This window comes from Buteo buteo, chromosome 8 (genome assembly GCF_964188355.1).
Source record: "Buteo buteo chromosome 8, bButBut1.hap1.1, whole genome shotgun sequence".
NCBI classification, from domain to species: Eukaryota; Metazoa; Chordata; class Aves; order Accipitriformes; family Accipitridae; genus Buteo; species Buteo buteo.
Window position 1 is genome coordinate 40,329,223 of NC_134178.1, and position 18,700 is coordinate 40,347,922.

The following is an 18,700-nucleotide window of genomic DNA, read 5'->3' on the forward strand; positions in this document are numbered from 1 at the left end:
TTTTACATTTGCAAAAGCAGTCCAGATATCTGAGCTTTACACTTTGGAAAGCAGAAAAAAATGTTTCAAAATTCTACTGAGACTTCCCTGCCGAACCAACTTCGGACCATCCGCTTCAACAGAAGGCGCAGACAAACTGGAAGACAAAGCTCACAAGTCTGCTGCAAACCTCAGAGATTCTTCTCATTTGGGACTTAGCATGGGAGAGAGCTTTCCCTTCTACTCTGTGCCCTCAAGCCTCTCCAATCCAAACACAAGCTCTTCCTTGGAGGTGGCAGTGCTGCCATCTTTTCCCACACACTTGTGAACAGCCTTGTTCTGATGGAAGGAATCAATCATTATTTGTTACAACTGTTTTTTAAAAGCCCCTGTTGTATTCAGGACTAGCTGTACTAGTCAGTGTTCTATACATACCAAGAGACAGCTCCTGGCCTGGAAAACTTACATGAAGAGATACAAAGAACAGAAAATGGGAGCAGAATGGATCCCATGTTTTTGAAGTGGGAAACCAAGACAGGGAGACAGTAATTTTCCAGGGGCACAAAGAAATACACATTTCACAAGGATCACAAGTTCAATGTCTAGCTCTTAGCTCAGATCTTTGAATCCCAGACCAGTTCCTCAACTATTCTCTCTCACTGATTCAATGCTAATTTAATTCCTGTGTAGCATTCTGATGATAAGCCACAGCCTGCAAAAACTCAGGCCATGCCAAGTCACATAGGGGAACTTCAGAGCTGCCATGGGAACATAAAGAACTGCTGCTCACCCATCTTCCGTCCCGACCTTGTTCTAGTTCCTTGATCTGAGAAGTCAAGGGACACACAGAAAGGGAAAACTTCTTAGTAGGAGTATCCAAGGGAAGTCCCATGTGCACATCAGATGCAGTTTATCATACTGTAAGTGAAAGCAGCTGCTAAATATTCTGCTCAGGTGGCCCTGCAGTAGAACAGAGAATGTCAGCCTAAACCAAACAGACAGCAAGCAGCACCCCAAATTATCCAGCAGGTTTTCAGTACTTGAATTCATCATTTTATATCCAGTTTTTAAAATGCCTTTGTTTAGTTAATAGTGTCCACAGTCAACGAGACCAGTGGTACAGAATGAAAACTATTACTGCAGCTGTTCTCGTGGCTATCAGCAATTGCAGAGAGGAGGATTTAAAATAATAACAATAATAACAACAACAATAATACCACCCATCATCATCATAAATGCAAACCCAGACTACCTCCTCCTTTTTATTACAGAAGGGAAGGCTTAGGCCACGGTATTTGTTTTCATGCACTTTGAAGCCTTCAATAATGTAGCTCAAGCAGAAAATGACTGCAGATATGCTCTGGCCACAGCATGTACTTCTTGCATTACTACAACAGCATGCAAAGCACCTGGGGAATGTCAGTCCATACACACCCTGTTGCAATGTACAGTACAAGGATGTCACCAAGAAAGCCAACTGATCCCTCTTATGGGAAACCCACTTGAGAAACTGGTCGATGATCTCCTTCCAGCAGTGACCAGTTCCCCTCAGATCAATCTCTTTTGTGTACCAGTTTATCAAGAGTACATAAGATACACTATGATCTGCAGCTCCTTTTCTGTTTGGTTATTATTAGCTCTTCCACCAATTTATTAACAAAGCAGTCCTCAAGGACAAGAAAAAAAAGTCACACACATCCAAGAATTGGCTACTCATAAGCTGCTGACTGAAAGACATGAAACCTTTTGGGAGACCTACCATCAGCTTCAGGATACTCAAGATCACAGTATCATCATGGTTGTATGGAAAAGTGAGTGCCCTACTGCCCTTTTTCTACACGTTTATAACTTTGTTGCACATTTTCAACAAGCACCTTTGTGAGCTGACTCTTGCAAACTGCCTTCTATAGTGCTCTGGAAAAAGCCCTTGCAGCCTGTTCTAACAAGTTCTACCTTGGTCTATTATTTTGTTAATTTTTTTTTTACTGGAGATATCACTCATATTAATTCATAACTTGAAGTATACATAACAGCACTACAAAACTACTATGTTCCAGTGATAAGTCAGGAAGAATTCAAATGAAGGATAAGGCTATCTACAGTCAACAAAAATCTGAGTCAGGCATGTAAGCAAATGCTCTTAATCTATTCAAATCAAAAGTTCTGCAAACACACAAGGTCACTGTGACCAGGATACTAAGAAACTGGAGAAGGAGAAAAGAGTTGTTTAGTGCAGTAACAGTATCATTTTCTTATCCAGAGTGACCTCAGCACTTCCCCTATCTCCTGGAAACACTGCTCCCTTTTTCCAAGGAAGGGCTGAGGTTATAGAGAATTTGGTTTTTGCTTTAATGCTTCTTTTCAGGGATTAACTTTTATATACTCAAAAACATCACTGTCCAATGTAAAAGAGTGATCTGCTGTCTGCTGTAACCAAACAGAACACAAGGTAAGCAAAGAAAACAACCGCACAGACTGAAATTAACCCAGAACCACCTTCTTCTCGAAAAGGCTCTTACCTTGTGCTTTTTATGGACCAAATACATTAATGAATCTATTCTCAGAAACCTCAGCAGCTACAGCAGAACCATAATAGAACAGTCCAAAGTGGGGGAGGAGGGGTGTGCGGAAAGATAAGGAATCACCAAGGAAGGTAGACCTCCTGTAACTGCAGGAGGAGACCACAACCTAGGAATTCTGATGACCAGCTCTGTGTCTTACTGACAAAGACTGTATTTTCACAAGGGGGAAGAATACTTTGATTTTTAAAAAGCATTAAAACCCTCCCATAGGCGAGGTAAATTGCACTGTAATCCAGTGTAGCTGGGAGAAACAAGCCCTAGAGAGAACCCTGTGGATTACTTCTGATCAGCCTATGGGTGTAAAATTACATTGTGTATTTGTCTATATCAGGCTGGTATCACACGGTCACCTGATATGTTAGAAGCCTACCTCATTTTCTACAGTAGTGAGAAACAAAACTTTTCTCCTTAATCCATGTAAGATATATAAGCAGAGATACAATAAAGATATGGTGTTAGCTAGCATTATTTAAAAAACAAACCAAGCAAATACTAAAAGAAACTAGGCAAGTAAGCACTTTTAAAACTTTGTGCGGTCACCTTTTAAATAAAATATGATCCATCTATATGAGATACTAAGTCTGTAACACCAGTCTCTAAAACTTGGCATATATTCAAAGCTTGGAGAGAACCTAAACAGGAAGATGCAATACAAACAGGATATGGAAGCATTCATTTTGCAAAACAAGATAGGCAGATGGACACTTATAACCAAAACCCTGCACAATCCAGAAAACCCCACCTCCTCAAGGCTGAATAGACAAATTTATGTAACTCACAGCATTTATAAGAATCTTGTATTCATCATAGATGCTTAAAATACCACTTTTTTAATAACACCTACCTACTACTTTGGGACGCGCTCAGTTTGAGTGCAAAGGGAGCCTTTAGCATTCCTAAGCCAGTCTTTCAGGCTTCTTTCACACCTACCTATAGATACAATTAGTCTTCGTGATTTCAGATAAGGCTAAATGTCTTCATGTGTCTGCAGAGCTGAACGGTACAAAGTCCTTGACCAAGAAATTGAGTTTTCTTAAAAAGTAAATATTCTAAGTGTGACTTAAACCCTTACCAAAATGGCTAGCCCTACGATGCTTTGCAGGGAAAGGCCTAAAAACCTAGCTCTAGGATACCCTGACACGTTACCCATTCTGGGGCGTAGGTAGGAGGTCTCTGTGGCAGCATAGCAGGTCAAGGAAGACCCGTAACCAGTGCTGTTAATGCCTTGTGGCACATCTCTGCTTTTCTTCTGTCTCTGGGCTCATGTTCAGCTTCTCTCTTCTTGCTAAAATAGGGTAAGCTATTCCAGCCTGCAACCAGGCACAAGGAGCCCAGGAAGAACCAGTTCAAAGCCAGAGACAGCCCAACATAAGGGAAAGATGAGAACACAGATGGGAACCCTGAGGCTTCTGAAGTTGATGCTACTTTCCAGGAGGGCATACAGGATTTTTGACAAAACATTGATAACTTCCTGAAAATGTCCAGACATTGCAGTCAAGAAGGTGCCCTGTCATGCGGGGATACTAAAATATCATAGTGAAAGGTAGCAGAAGAAACTACAAAAAAAACCCCTAGATAGGCTAGAGGGGCTTTGGTAGCCAACTGAGGAAAAAAAAAAAAGCTTTGCAGCAGCCAGAAACAAGATGCAAATGTACTCCACTTTCAGTCCTCTCCCAGAAGTCCCCAGCACCTTCTCTCCAGAGGATGAAAGCAGCAGACTCTTCCAGCATCATGTCTCTGTGGTGGTAGTGGGCTTGATATCAGACAATGCAATATCTTTTATTATCTAGTTTATCAAATGACTGTAATTTGTGACCACTGAATCTAAGTTCAATGACCTCCCATCCAGGATTTACTTAGGCACTGCTGACATGTTGAAGTCTGGTAGCTCTGGAGCCTCAGACAAGGAGTGGCAGATAAAAGTTTTTTTCAAACTGTAACCTTGCCAACATGCCTCAATCACATTGGATTTAAAGCAGAGTTCAGTCTTGAGGGCTCTGTTGGTATTTAGTCTCCCGATGGAGACTGCCAGTCACCACTAATAACAGCAATTTTCAGCACACATGCACCTACCCGTCAAGAATCAAAGTGAGCCTACAAACTCCCGTTCCACATGACACTGAACAGCCATCATATGACAGCAGCCTTCAGGCAATAACAAGCGATATTTAAAGCAAGCCACTTGCAAGCAAAAGGGTCCGCCACCACTACTAGTGCTCTGATTTTTGTTCTGATCTCCCCACAAAGACATACTTCAGTGAGGCTGAAGTCCCTCTTCCTACCAAAGGACTTCCCATTGCCTGCAAAGGGTGGCTTGGAGAAGACAGTACGCAAGAAACAGAGCTCTAAGCAGGCCACCTCAAAATTATAACCAGATCATGCATACGTGCCACTACAAAGCACGTACACACACGCAATTAAAGCAAATAGGGTGGAAGGAGGAGGGTGTCAGGGTCTGCAGACCTCTGCAATACCCATTCAGAAGCAAGAGAAACACATCAGGAGAACTTACTATGAATACTGAATTCATGCCTATAAAAAACAATTCTTGGATTCTTGACTCTCAGATGCTCCCAGGGCTACACACAGCTTTGACAGGAAGAACAAATATGACATTTATGTATCAGTCTTGTTTCTGGTGCAGCCAGTGCAGACTCCATCTGTTTTAAACCAGGGAAACCAACTCATTGCCACAGGTGTGGTGTTTGGCATCCACACAGACACAGGCTTGTCTCTGACAACAAGCTATAATGCTTTTGGAGGTAAGTTTCAAACAGTCTAAAGCAGTGGTGGCAACTCACGGTTACAGTCACATTACAGCTGTGGGTCACTAGAGCACAGCTGTCTTAACACTTCCTTTCTGCTAGATCCAGTCTTAATAAGCCCCCTGCTCACGCACAGAGGGATGACACAGAACAAGGCAGGAGAAGTCCTGAACCCACCAAGACTTTAGGCTTTATGAATAAGCAGTGTCAGCTCAGCAAAAGAGGGCTGCACTAGAGAGAAGAATCTCCCTCCACAGACCGTCAAAAATTACCATGTCCCCCAACTAAGAGGCCTTAGCACTGTCTAGAACACATTTTCATTAGACCTGCAGAGGCTGATGTGGAAATTAAAACCTGAAAGGACAGAGTCAGATGGCTGACCTTAAATAACATCTAAGCAATTCAATCATGTCTTTCCCATTGCAGGCTTAGACAGCAGGATATCGTAACTGGTATCGATCGATCTGTTTGCTACTCTAGCTGATAATAGTTTGGCTCTGAATGGAATTTTTTATTATTATTACATGACTCAGGCTATCTGAGCAGATAATCAATTATATGAAAATCTTCTTCATCAAATAATTAGATTAATAAATCTTATTTCTCTGGAAACACATTATGTACTTCACTGTCAACGCTCTGACCAGGGCTCACTAGGCTATAGGGAGAATCCACATTGAAACAGCTATGAAGGTACTGCCAGAAAATGAATACTTGGGAGCTCAAAAATTGTCTTCATATTTCTTTATGTCTTCCACTGAACTATTTTTTATTGATGCAATATGAAAATGTGGTGCTGCTAATGTAGCTCTAGGAATGAACATGAACATTTTTGGCCACACATGTAGATACTTTTCAGTGCTAGAGATTCACAGAAGGTCTATACAAACAAAAATCTTACAGCAACAGTGCTCTTTGGCTCATACTGTTATCCCTATTTAACTGACGTGATAACTGAGGCAGAAACATATTGAACTTTTTGTCCAAGGTCACACAGTGAGGTCAGGAACGGAGCTAAAGCAGACTCCACCTCTTTCAGTTCACCGCTTTTTTTTAAACCTTCTAATCTTCCTTTTAGCTCTTTGGCATTGATGCAAAAGTACAAAAGACTGTTAATACACTGTTACCATTAAAATTGCAAATCCTCAATGTAAAAAGAATGCAGGTTAAGATCTAAAGCAAGTAACGAAAATCCCTTTCCTGCCCACTGGATGCAGAAATATTGCAGCATGTCCCATCACTTTAATAATATCTCACAGCAGAAGGTGCTTGAGTCACTTTTAGTGTACTGCCAATCCTAACTAAAAGCTATTATGACTACTAAAAGTTATGCAGTCAGCCAGGAACACATAGCTGATGTAGACTCCTGGAATCACACGTTATAACCAACCTTTTCATTTGTGCATAAAGAAAGTTCAAAAGAAAGGTAAAAATAAAAAAAAATAAAAGCAATATATCTAATTTCTACAGCATTTTACAAGTGTTGTATGAATACTGCATAATCACCTCACGTTATTAGCTATTTCAACATAGAGGCTGCATGAAGATGTGAAAACTGCAGCTGTAGCTTCAGACTTAGGTCTGAACAAGGTAATAAGAAAAGGCCTCCAAATGCTCCAGAGGCCAAAAATACACAAACACCAATCAAATGAAACACCGATGCCAGCAAGCTCAAGCAATGACAGGATTCTCTGGCCACCATCCCCCTGTTCCAAGGTTTTCCGTTATAGCCTTTGCTTTCTGATTCACATGAAACAATGTCAAATCAATGCAGAATAGTTTGCGGATTTTTTTCTTACCGCACTTAAACAAAACGGCTTTCTTGGTAGTGCACACTGTGCTGTATTTAGCCCTACCCCTCTCCAAGCACTTTCATTTCTTTACAATGGAGAAACATAGCTTCTTTTCTGTTGAACTTTGGTTGCAGTTAGCAACTCTTATTTCGAAGTGATAGTGTGTATCAAAAGTTCAAGTTTGTGTTCTTTAGTAATCTGATTTAATTAACTTTTTAACTCCTCTTCCTAGCTTTCTAGAGCAGTCACCTCTTTGCCATAGGTGTAAATTTTTTTCTCTCAATGTCAGAACTGCACCAGTAGAAACAGACTGAAATAGCACCCAGCATGAAAAATGTAATTTAACAACCTGCATTACAAGATTTTATACTGTATTTTGAAAAAGGGTTTAAATGATTCAAACACCCTATGGAAAAACAGTGGAATTCAAAGTCATTTCAGAAATCCCATTCCTATTTGAAATTTAAATACCCAAATAGAAGTGCTCAGCTGCTCATAGAATCTCAATATCTCAAACCTCCTAGCTTTGGGTGCACAGCAGAGGCTGTGGGTGCTTCCCCTCCTTGAAAAGCTACAGTCTTGTGTGGAACCTGGAGATCTTTTTTACACAGCCCTTATTAATGTTGCAAAGAAACAGTATTTTCAAGATGGGTATCAGAACAGCTGCTGGCCTTTTACAGGGGTGTTGCAACAATAAGTAAAGCACAAATACATGTTTATTATAGCAGATGTGGAGAGTGCCTTCCATTTCTAAACCCTACACATTGGCCACAGACATGTTCCAGCACAGAGAGAATGTGGCGCAGAGCAACACCAAGAGCAAGTCACACAAGTAGTCTGGGACCTGGCTTTGAGGAACAGCTAAACTAGAGGCTGCAATTGGAAGACAACATAAACAAGCATCACAGCTGATCTGAAAGATTACAGAAAGGCCTCAGATGAGGCCACCAATGATACAAAAAATCCAGCTGCACTCCAGGAGCTTAAGCCAAGTGTAATTAAAGATGCTGACAGTTCACCAAGAGTGCAATGACCCATCTGGCCACTCATTAGAAAAGTGCCAGTGTACAACAAAAATGTAAGCAGCAGCAAGATCTGCAGAAAGCATTTCTCCTAGTGCATATACTAGCCACCGGGAACAAATGTTCCACAAGCCTGCGAGCTGTGACACTGAGCCCTTCAATCAGGTCACAGTAATTTTGAGAGTGAGCATGTCCAGCACAGCTCCTTGCAGACAAGTATCTTTATCCCACTGCCTGCTTTCCATATTTGATAGGCTGTTTGTACACTACTACAGAGAGGCTCAAAACAGGTTTTTGGTTAGCAGTCTTCCCTACTACCACACAAGAGGTTTAAACAAAGTATTTATAAGCTGGTTTATAATGAAGGGTACTTTTGGCAGAGAGCTTTACTGACCTGCAGTGCTAACAAAATACTACCCAGTTAGAGAAAATAGCACAAAGTACACTTGGTATAAATTGCTAGCTTATTAAAGCATAATCTTCAAAATGGAAAAACTGTAATTCTTTCTTCAGCCCTAAACATCAGGGACTTGGACAAAACCAGACCTATTTCCAAATGACATCTCGCTTTGATTTGAGAAAATTTATATCACCTCTTTTGGGTGCCTTTTATTGATGTGTACCCCAACTGTCTCCCTGCAAAACCAAGAACAGACTGAAAAGGCTGTTAACATTCATACCCAGTTTAGATATCTGAGTTGCCACAAAGTAATTATTACATTTGCTATGTACATAAGACATAATTAGCAGCACATGTGATTGGGAGAGATTCATTATATAAGTCAAATTCCAACACTTTCACTCACTTCAAACAGCACCTTGCTTTGAGAGTAATCACAGTGATTTCTATGGCACTACTTGCCAAATAGGGTACTATTTAACAGGAGCCAAAGTGACCCAGTAAAGTGCATTTTATAGTAAATTTGCTCTTCACCTGCATTTATAAACAGGCTGTACACACATCAGGATCTAGCATATATGAACAAACAAACAAACAAGTTAGAGAGATTCACATCTCTCAGTGATAATGCACTATTTGCACGACACTTAGATTTACTTTAATCGCTAGAATAACAAGTCCATGGTACCTTCATGGTCTGTGTATAACCTTGCCAGACAATGAAACTGCTGTTATGGTTTCTGCTACTCCTATTTGAGGCAGATATTGTAACCACAAAGTTCAGTCGTGAGCTTCTCTGATGATTCCGGCTGGGAATGACAAAAGACCACTGAGATACCTTAGTCCCTTCTTCCTCAAGGACAATCTACAAATGCTATCTGAAGAGACAGATAAATTTCAGGCAAAGATCACTCTTGAAAGTAGCTATAGTTACTGTACATACGCTTTATGTGCCTGAAGAACCAATTAATTTGCAATCCTTATAGGAAACAGTAGGCAGAAAAATATAACGCTGCCTATCTTCCAAACATACTATTAGTGTAACTGCTATGAAGTCAGTGTCCAAAACTTACAGTTGCCTGCTTCCACTAGAAGCAGGCAGGTACTCATTTTCACTTCACAAGTCACACAATTAACCATTAAAAGGGAAACACAAACAGCATAGGTAGGTCACTAGCAAGAGATCTGGGAGACAGGAATTTTAGTTCCCTCCTTTGCTGTTTTCTTGTGCTACCAGAGAAGCCATCAGTTTATACAACCCTCAGTTCCCCAGCTCTTCAACAATTCCTTTGGTCACACACATGTTGTATGGCTATGACAGAGCTGTTCATGTGATGTAGTAAGGGAAGATAGAGAAATTCCCCTTGTATAGGTACACTTGTCTTTAATAACCTAAAGCAGCTGTGATGTTTGCAAGCATATTTTGATTTTAAAGTATCAGGCATTAAACAAGCAGAAAGATGAAAAGGATGTAATAGGCCCAAATAAAACAACTGCATCTTTGAAAGTTTTCAAGATCAGAAACCTTTAACACGGAATTTGAAAAAAAACTGAAACTACCACATTGTGTACATTATCACTGATATATCATCCTGCAGTTAAAACTAAGTCGGATAAACAGGTTATGCTCTGTTTACAAGGTGCTAACCCAGCAGAGAAACATTTGAATGTTACCAAATGGAAGGTGAAAAAAAGGTTTGGATAATGCCTTTAACTTGTAATTTCTGTAATGGAAGCTCTGGATCTGAAGAAAAATATATCCTGAACAATGTGTTCTCCCCTTCAAATATTAATATGTGTGATTTTTTTCCATGGAAACTGATAAACCCACTCGGTCTGCAACTAAAACATCAGATCATAACCAAAAAAACCATACAAACCCTGATCTCATTGCCTCCATCTTGATATTTCACCTCATGGCTCCTGTGTGGTATAGTAGCCTTCATTATTCAACAAAAAACTGCAAGCTTTTTTGAGACAGCACTTATGCTTGTCTCCAAATTGCACACAGTGTCACGCATATCTATTTAGTTACCTCAAGTAATGAAAAATAAAAGCTAAAAGCATTGGCATAGCAAACAGATATGAGAACTTTTACACCCTTTTTTGTTCGCTTCCTTCTGAAAAACAAAGGAACCAATTCTCCTTCTACAGTTTCATCCTAGGAGAATGCCACAGACTGCAGTGGACTAACATTTAATTTACATTGGCATGCACAAGCAATAACTATTTGTTCCAGGGCTCTGAAGCCTTGTGTTAGAATATTTATGAATCTTTAACAGAGATTTTTGCCTAGATAGCTTTCCTTTCACATAAATATCGTCACAGTATTTTATCACCTGGTTTAGGTAAGATCAGAAGAGTTGCTAGAGGATTTGCAAATTGGTCCACTAAGACTAGCATCTGACCTCCATAATAAGGTAACACTTACATGTTTCCAACGAATGCAGTAAGTATGTGGCTGCCATACCACACTTTGATCTTTTAATTCACATAGACAGCACATCAACTTTTTAAGCATTCCTTATCATTCAAGCAAGTACTTACAGGGTCAGAAGGGCCACAGAAGTCTCTGAACACTTTTGGAGGCTCAGGTTGTATAATCTCCATTGCTATGCAAGGGCCTGAACACAACTCTGTAACCATGTCCTGGAAGAGAAAAAAGACAGAGGCAAATCTGAGCTTCTTTGGGCATTAGCAAGGGTTGTATTCCTCCCCAAAACTAGACCCAAACTTACAGGACAGGAACAATTAAGAAATATTGGTGCATTTAGGAAGTTCACAACAAAAGACATGTTTTCCATTTTGCTACCTGGTTTAGAAGATGGGAGATTGAGATAAATTGGATATTCAGCTTTAACTGGATGCCAAATAGCATGCAACAGCTTCCACAATACTTTAAATTCTTTTGTGGGTACATCCTTATCGATCCAGACCTGGATTTCATAGCAATATCCCATAACTTGTCAAACTAGACTGAATCAATGGAACACACTTTTCTGGGTGTAAGCCTGAAAAATCACACTATGTTCAGCCAGTGCCACAGGCAGCAATGCAGTTTGCAGTGTTCCCTACAGGGAGCACGGTACATAGTCTATATTTGTTTCCAAATATACACCTGTTTGATGGCTTTAAGTCATTAAAATGTCCCTTGGGCTTTTGGTTCTCACTGCCTTTTCTTCATGTATTACCACAGAAGCTGAAATACACAATCCAACAGAACCTGTGCCTGTGACACAACCTGTTAGGGTAAGGGTCCTTGATCTGGCAACATTCTTGTGGTATACTGTTAACGAGAATCTCAGTTACACCAAAATCATCTGTTACCCTGGAGCCTCCTGGAGAGTAAAGAGACATTGTGAGTTCTGACTGCGTGATGAAGATGAGTCTTAGTTTTCGTAAGCTTAAATTAACTCTGGGCATTAGTGCCAATTTGGAGTTTGTTAATTAGAGGTATAGGTTTCACAAGCAGAAAGAATCTATTTTGATGTTCTAGTCTGACTTCCTTTTAGGTTTCACAAGCAGAAAGAATCTATTTTGATGTTCTAGTCTGACTTCCTTTTTTAAATCATGCCTTATAATTGCATACTTGTCTAGAAATCTGGGTAGACCAGTTTTAAACAAATCAGGACAATGAAAAGAACCAAAACCAATGAGGAAAGAGGAAAGGAAAAAACATTCACAAGAAATAAGGGAGGACAGGGAAGGACAAGCAAGCTACTGCAATCACGCCCACCAGCCATGGGCAGGTCAAGAATGAGCCATGGCAAAGAACAAGAGCATACAGAGTGGGCAAAAAAGCAGTAGAAAAAGAAGGATTAAGTCCTTCTCTGCCTTTTATGAATTGTGATGGAAACTAAATACACAAAGACTCCAAGTCAAGCAGCATTATTCCAAAGAGTTACTATCTTCATAACAGATTCCATAATGAGAGCATGTGCTTAATCTCCCCACTCTGAAATCAACGGGATGGAATTTCAGCCAAGCGCCTCCATCATCAACCTGATGCTAGGACATGCAGGTAGAGGTATTCCTGAGAGGACATGAAAAGGATGCAGACTAGTTTCATATTCTACAAAATGAATAAATATTTTCATTCCAAAAACTGTCTTATCACCAACAGATCCTCTGTTAAGAACAGGTCAAAGGGCAATATATTTCATTCTGTTAAGAAACAGTAAATTGCCACAAAGTCACTAGTCTGTACAATTTCATTGAATCTGTCATCTAAATAACAGCTAAGAGGAAAGTGGAGAAAAAACAGGCTTTTAACTTTAGTTGAATCAACTGAATTCCTCCCTGCAAACTGTGGTTTTTCTTGTTCCTCCTTTTTCTATTGTTTCTGTATCAGCACTGACATCCCACCAGCAACAGCAACCATGGGCAAAGTTTCTCCTGACTCCTTCATTACAACACAAAGCTGAGGACTGAAGACCAGCTGCCATCAACTACAGCACAGAGGCAGGGGGTACTATGTGAGACAAGCTTGGTCTACCTTACACAGCCTCATCAAGTCCAGAGTTGAATTTAAATAGCAGACACTGTTTCTCTGGTAAGCCTCCCAGTTACAGCTAAATCAAATTTTCTTTAGCAAATAGTTTATTCATCAAATAACACGGTTTGTGGTCAACCAAAACCATTCCTGGAGCTGGATCAAGCTCAAGCATTTTTGATTAACAAAGTAGATTCTGAGCTGACCCAAAATAATCTCCCTCCTTTTTTCCCCATTTTCTATTCTGGCTACATTAGGAAATACAAAGCAAAACAGCACAAAACCTGATCAATAGTATGCAAAATCCCATGCAGGAGACCAACAAAGCTAAAATTTTATGCAATTGCTCAGCTTTCTCTTTTCACAGAGAAGTGCTTTATATGCAATGTCAAGCCTTTATCTGACTGACAAGGGGTAACCAGAAGAAATGGGTGTACAGTTTTTGAAAAGGATTTCTGGATGCCAAGTATCTTCTGTGCTGAGTTATTTTGGAATGGTAAATAAAATTCAGATCAAAACAGACGGTTCTGAGTCACAGATATAAGAGGTCATATTCTTTCTTCAATATCCTATTTTGCAACATACTTCTTCCTATTTGGCCTGCACTGACACTATCTATTGCTGTTCCCATATGTGCCTTCTCTGGATCCCTTTACCATCATGATTAGCTTTCCCACGTTTTCCTGTTTCACAGATATCCTGAGTGCACGGAGATATTCATTTCATTTCATTTCAGCTGAGTGCATCCAGCACATATGGCTTGCAGGACAGAGCCCTAGATTCTCACTTTTCTTCAAATCCCATCTAAACCATATCTTCTTTATTGACTTACCCTGTTTAAATGTCACCTTCCCTTCTGAGTAACTCTCCAATTAAATTATGTAACTAAAATTTGCAACTTATTAGGGGTTCAGAGATTGTACAAAAGAGCCACAGAAGATGGTAGAGAATTTCCAATTTGGTTCAAAGCAGAGACTTCTGCAGTACCATGGGATTCTTTAGGTCCTGAAATCTTTTAATAATTTAACCATTTTCAAATTAAGGATAATTTGCATAGTACATAGCATGGCAGTGAAACTAAACTCGTTACTATTTGTAAAATGAACCAAAATCCTCTGATGGAAGGTGATACAGAAATGCAAGCTCATCTTCTTGTATTCCCGTTCTTCTATCTACAGTCAGGAAGTTTCATGTGATGGTACAACAAGGCATAAGAAGATATATAGACTTAAAAGTCCACTGGGATTACAGCATATCTTAAACTTTTTAAATTTTCTGAAGATCCACAGAAGTCAGGTCAATAAACTTACGAATAGCTCAAAATGTTATTAGGAAAGCATTCAAATACAGCAGCCCCATTGTAAACACAATAATAAAATATATATATTCTGGTCCAAGCCACTATTGCAATATCAAATCAAAGATACAGATGTGACACATTCTCATAGCTCTACCACAATAAAACAACTTATCTGAGGTAGGGTGGGTTTCACTCTGTTGTATTTTACAAATTCCTTGGCTGAACAATTTTCACAAAAGACTCTCCTTTCTTACAACACAGACAGCACAATTTTCAAGATGAGTTAGTTTATTTGAGAACAAGCTAGAACTGGTCAAGACCAGTTCTTAAAAGAAATCCTGTCACAATCCAAAAAAAGGAAAGATGTGACCGTATCCTCATTTAATTGTATTTTATTTTTAAAAAGATTCTTCTCAAACTTATGCTTACCATATATTCAGCGACAACACCTTTGTAAATCTCATAAAATTCTTCCACATTTGCACGCTCCATGTTGAACTAAGAAAACAAAAATGTTAGCCAGTCTGCCTTAAGCAACAACAACAAAAAAAATAGACAACCTTTCTTACCTAGCAAACATTCAGACTACTCTTTTAGGTTTTACTAGGTAAAAGGAATGGCTTTACAGCTGCAATATGAAGTTTGTCAACAACTTAGAAAATGACACAGCAGGCAACATAGCACACAGTATCTTCTTCCACCTTAAATATAAGTAGACAACATAGTGTTGGCTGATACCACTAAGACATGCAAGAGTATCTGTTTGTTGCACAGTGAAGGAAAGGGGCTATTCTTCATTTGTGGTGGGGATTTGAGTCATAGGGGGATTTCAGATCTCAACACTTTCAAAAAAATCAAAGGGCAGGACTTACAGGACTACTCTTGGCAACAATCTCTGTGCCAACTTCCTTCAACTGCTGAGGGTGATCAGGGTGTCAAAATCCGTTAAAGTATCTTTAAAAACCTTCCGCTAAATTCATAGTAAATATATATTTTAAAAAATTAAGGAACAATAATTTCTCTAATCTTAGCTAGTATATTTTGTAAAGATATCTCAAATTGCTCCAGAAGAGACAGACTATCATTATCCCCCTTCTAACTATAGGGAAACTGAGAGACAGAGAGGTAAAGTAACTTGGCTCAAGGTCACCCAGCAATGAGAGACAGATCAGCTGATCAATCAAATAATAAAACACAAATATCACAAGGACAATGCTGATCCCAAAACATTGCTACACAGTCTTCACAAGGGTTTTATATTGCAGGAAGACACCTGTGCATTGCTGTGAAGCGCATACAGCATTTCTCCAACTTCTGTTTATCAGAAAAACATACACAAAAGGAAACCTACCATCTGCAAAGCTGAGATCTGAAATCCTTCATTGATGATGGCTTTTATAATCTTTCCAGCTAAACCTGAAGAAACACAAAAAAGACAGTATTCAATTTTAAAAGCAGAATTTACAACTGGAAGGTATCTATGCCAATATGCCACTTATTTTCAAACCAAAAAAACGGTGTTGCGCTTGTGAGACAAAGCAGAGAGCAGAGCTGAGTTCACATACTGTATGTTCTAAGGTGATGTGTTGATGGTTTCAAACAACTAAATTCCATTCAGATGTTGAAAAGAATCTCTACCAAAAAAAGGTAATTACTGAAGCCTTTGCTTTTCTCAGATCAACTGCAAAACACCCATTTGCTGCAAGATCAAGATTTATATTTTTAATGAAGTTCCATTGGCAATACTGATGCTTAAACAGTAATCCATTCAGGGCACATGCTGCCTATTTTCTTTTTTTTTATACAGTGTTCACCAGAGTGGGGGTCCTACTTTAAGCTAGAAACAATGCAGGTTGATAATAAATATTACCAATAAAGCAGCACAAAAGTTCATGTCTTCTATGGGAAAAACACATTAGTGCAAAATAACCTACTGCTTCTAAGGTTATAACTCCCAAATATGTTATTGCTGATCGAACTGCTTGCTTTAATCTCTCCAGAATGCATCCTCAAAGACTGAATGACATTGTAAAACAAAACACTAAACTTCAGAGAACAAGAACCACTGATTTTTCCACTGAATATGTATTTTAGATTTGCCTGTGCTTACAAGGTCAGGCCATTTTGAAGATTATGTCAGCCAAGTACAGTACTCTGTGTGAATTAATTTCATAGAATCACTATTTTTATAGAATGCAAATGTTTGTCCTCTAGTACAATTTGTGAGAAACTATAAATTTGTGGACATTTATTCAGAACAGAATTAACCATAGAAGAATACCCTGTAATGAATGACAACAGCAGGATTTGACTCCTGGTCATTAAATCCTTTCATTAACTAGTCTTTAAATTGCAGGATTTTTTAGCACTGCATAAATTTAATATATGAGAATAAAACAAAGCTAGTATCTAGGTTCTAGCATGCTCAAGATCTAATTGTACACAGTCTGCTAATATCTGTGGCATAGTATTGGTGAGCTTCCTACCACATTAAAGGTCAGTGGAAGTTCTGAGTAAATGAGACTGATAGTTGGAGGGCTTTAAAAAATTGTATTTACAAATGAAAATGAAAAAACCCATCCCTGAAGTATCCCCCACCGTATTTTCACATTATGGTTTATGTAGAAAAACCTTCCCCGCATAGATTTTGGTACATACTCAGTCCTTGCAGCTCTTTGGGTTTACAGAACATAGAAACAAGCAGAGGCAGGTGCAGTTCCTGTCCCACTATACTGTTACACCATGGCTCACTAGCACTGATGAAAGTTTCCTTACAAAATGCAAGACCATGTCAGAGAGAGAAACCAGACCTCTAGTTTCTTTTTGTCCACACTGCTGAAAAGGCTGAGCAGTTCAGATGCTTCCACACAGCTTCCAGCAAGGCAGCGAGCCTACAGTCTTGACTTCAGACATGAATGGCCAGTTTATAAAGAGATTAAGTGACTGGCTGGGGATCATTCAGGAAAGAAATAAAAGAATAAATAATCTGTGACAGAGCATAAACATTTCCTCATTCTCAATCTTCAGAGCCAATACTCCAGTCAACAGCCACTGCTTCACCAGAAACCAACAAAGACAAAGAAAGGTCACTGGCAGACACATAGCAACTGCCGCTTGCAGGGACAAGGCTATGATAAAGGTACAAGAAAGCTGCTTTGCCCAAAAGATCTCCATTTTACACTTCATCAGTTAAGAATGGGCCACTCACATAGGACTTGACAGCGGGAAAGCATCTAATTAAAATACATCAGGTATCAGGTTCTGGGGTACTATGGAGATCTGCTATTTACAGAACAGTTTTATGAGCTGTAAGCAAAATCCATGTTTTAGAGAAACAAAGGGGGACTCAAATACTCAGCTTTCTGGGCTGTTTCTCTACTGAAGTTATTAAGATTTCATTCTCTGTAGAGACAAGACAGGCTTCTTTAATTATAGAAAACAAAGTAGGGAGATATTTTGCATAAAGGTCTTTAATACAAGGTTCCTTTAATAATTAACTGTAATAAACCTATCAAGATTTTCCTGTACTTTGTATTCCTGAGTTCACTCTGGCTCATGAGAGCAACAGAGCACCTTGTTGCTCCAGACAGATTGCCCACAACTGCAACCCCCAAAAGGCTTAACCAAAGGAATTATTGTCACCATTGTACACAGAGAGATGCCTTCCCAAAAAATTTCAAAGTGCCTTGAGTAAGACACATGAGATGTCATTTATGTTTGCAAATCGAGATGTTAGCTCCACTTCCCAGATGTGGGAACTGAGGCACAGGAGAATAAGCGAGTTGCCAGTGGCAGCACAGATCTACAAATCCAGTGACTTGGCCTCCCTTGTCCCAGTTTAGGCAATACAGGTATCATTTCTCCTAGGGACCTGTTCCTTTCAAATTCTACCTGAACCAAAATAGAGACAAAAAGCATAGATGCAATCCCCAAGCCACAGAAGAATGGAAGCTCAAGGCTCGGCTTGGGATCTGTTTCAGGCTTTCAGCCAGTTGCATGACTGAACTGGGACGTGTCCTCTCCTTTGTGGGCAGATAAGGCTGAGGAAAAGAACTAATTAGACAGAGTGCCATTTCAGCAGCTTTCAACAACTTGTTTTCAACTTTAAAATCCAGATCTGTAGTGAAAAAACAACTTTTGAAGGACCCTTCAAACAGGGCCAGTGTATGTTTAAAATGTGATTACAGTAAGAACCCAAATCAAAGCTGCAGATTAGGCACCGGTTATGATGAATTTTCTGTCACAAAGCACAAAAGAGCCACAAGCATTACTAAATACAACTAGGGGAATTTAATACTAATCCTAACAAATATAAAAGTGAAAGAGAGAGCATGCACATGCTTTATGTCTCATAGGCAGCATTACGT

The 18,700-nt window shown here is 39.4% G+C and overlaps 1 protein-coding gene across 4 annotated transcripts in view; it reads right to left on the reverse strand.

The window, feature by feature from the left end:
* NME7 (NME/NM23 family member 7) overlaps positions 1–18,700 on the reverse strand; it is a 92,222-nt gene that overhangs the window by 25,734 nt on the left and 47,788 nt on the right. For 3 of the 4 annotated variants that reach the window (XM_075034303.1, XM_075034306.1, XM_075034305.1), the window contains 3 exons: positions 15,685–15,749; positions 14,763–14,831; positions 11,089–11,190 (listed from right to left, as the gene is read on the reverse strand). In XM_075034303.1, the coding sequence (XP_074890404.1) occupies positions 11,089–11,190; positions 14,763–14,831; positions 15,685–15,749 (236 nt within the window). Of the gene's footprint in view, positions 1–786; positions 940–11,088; positions 11,191–14,762; positions 14,832–15,684; positions 15,750–18,700 lie in introns of those variants that run through there. The other variant, XM_075034304.1, reaches the window with a different exon arrangement.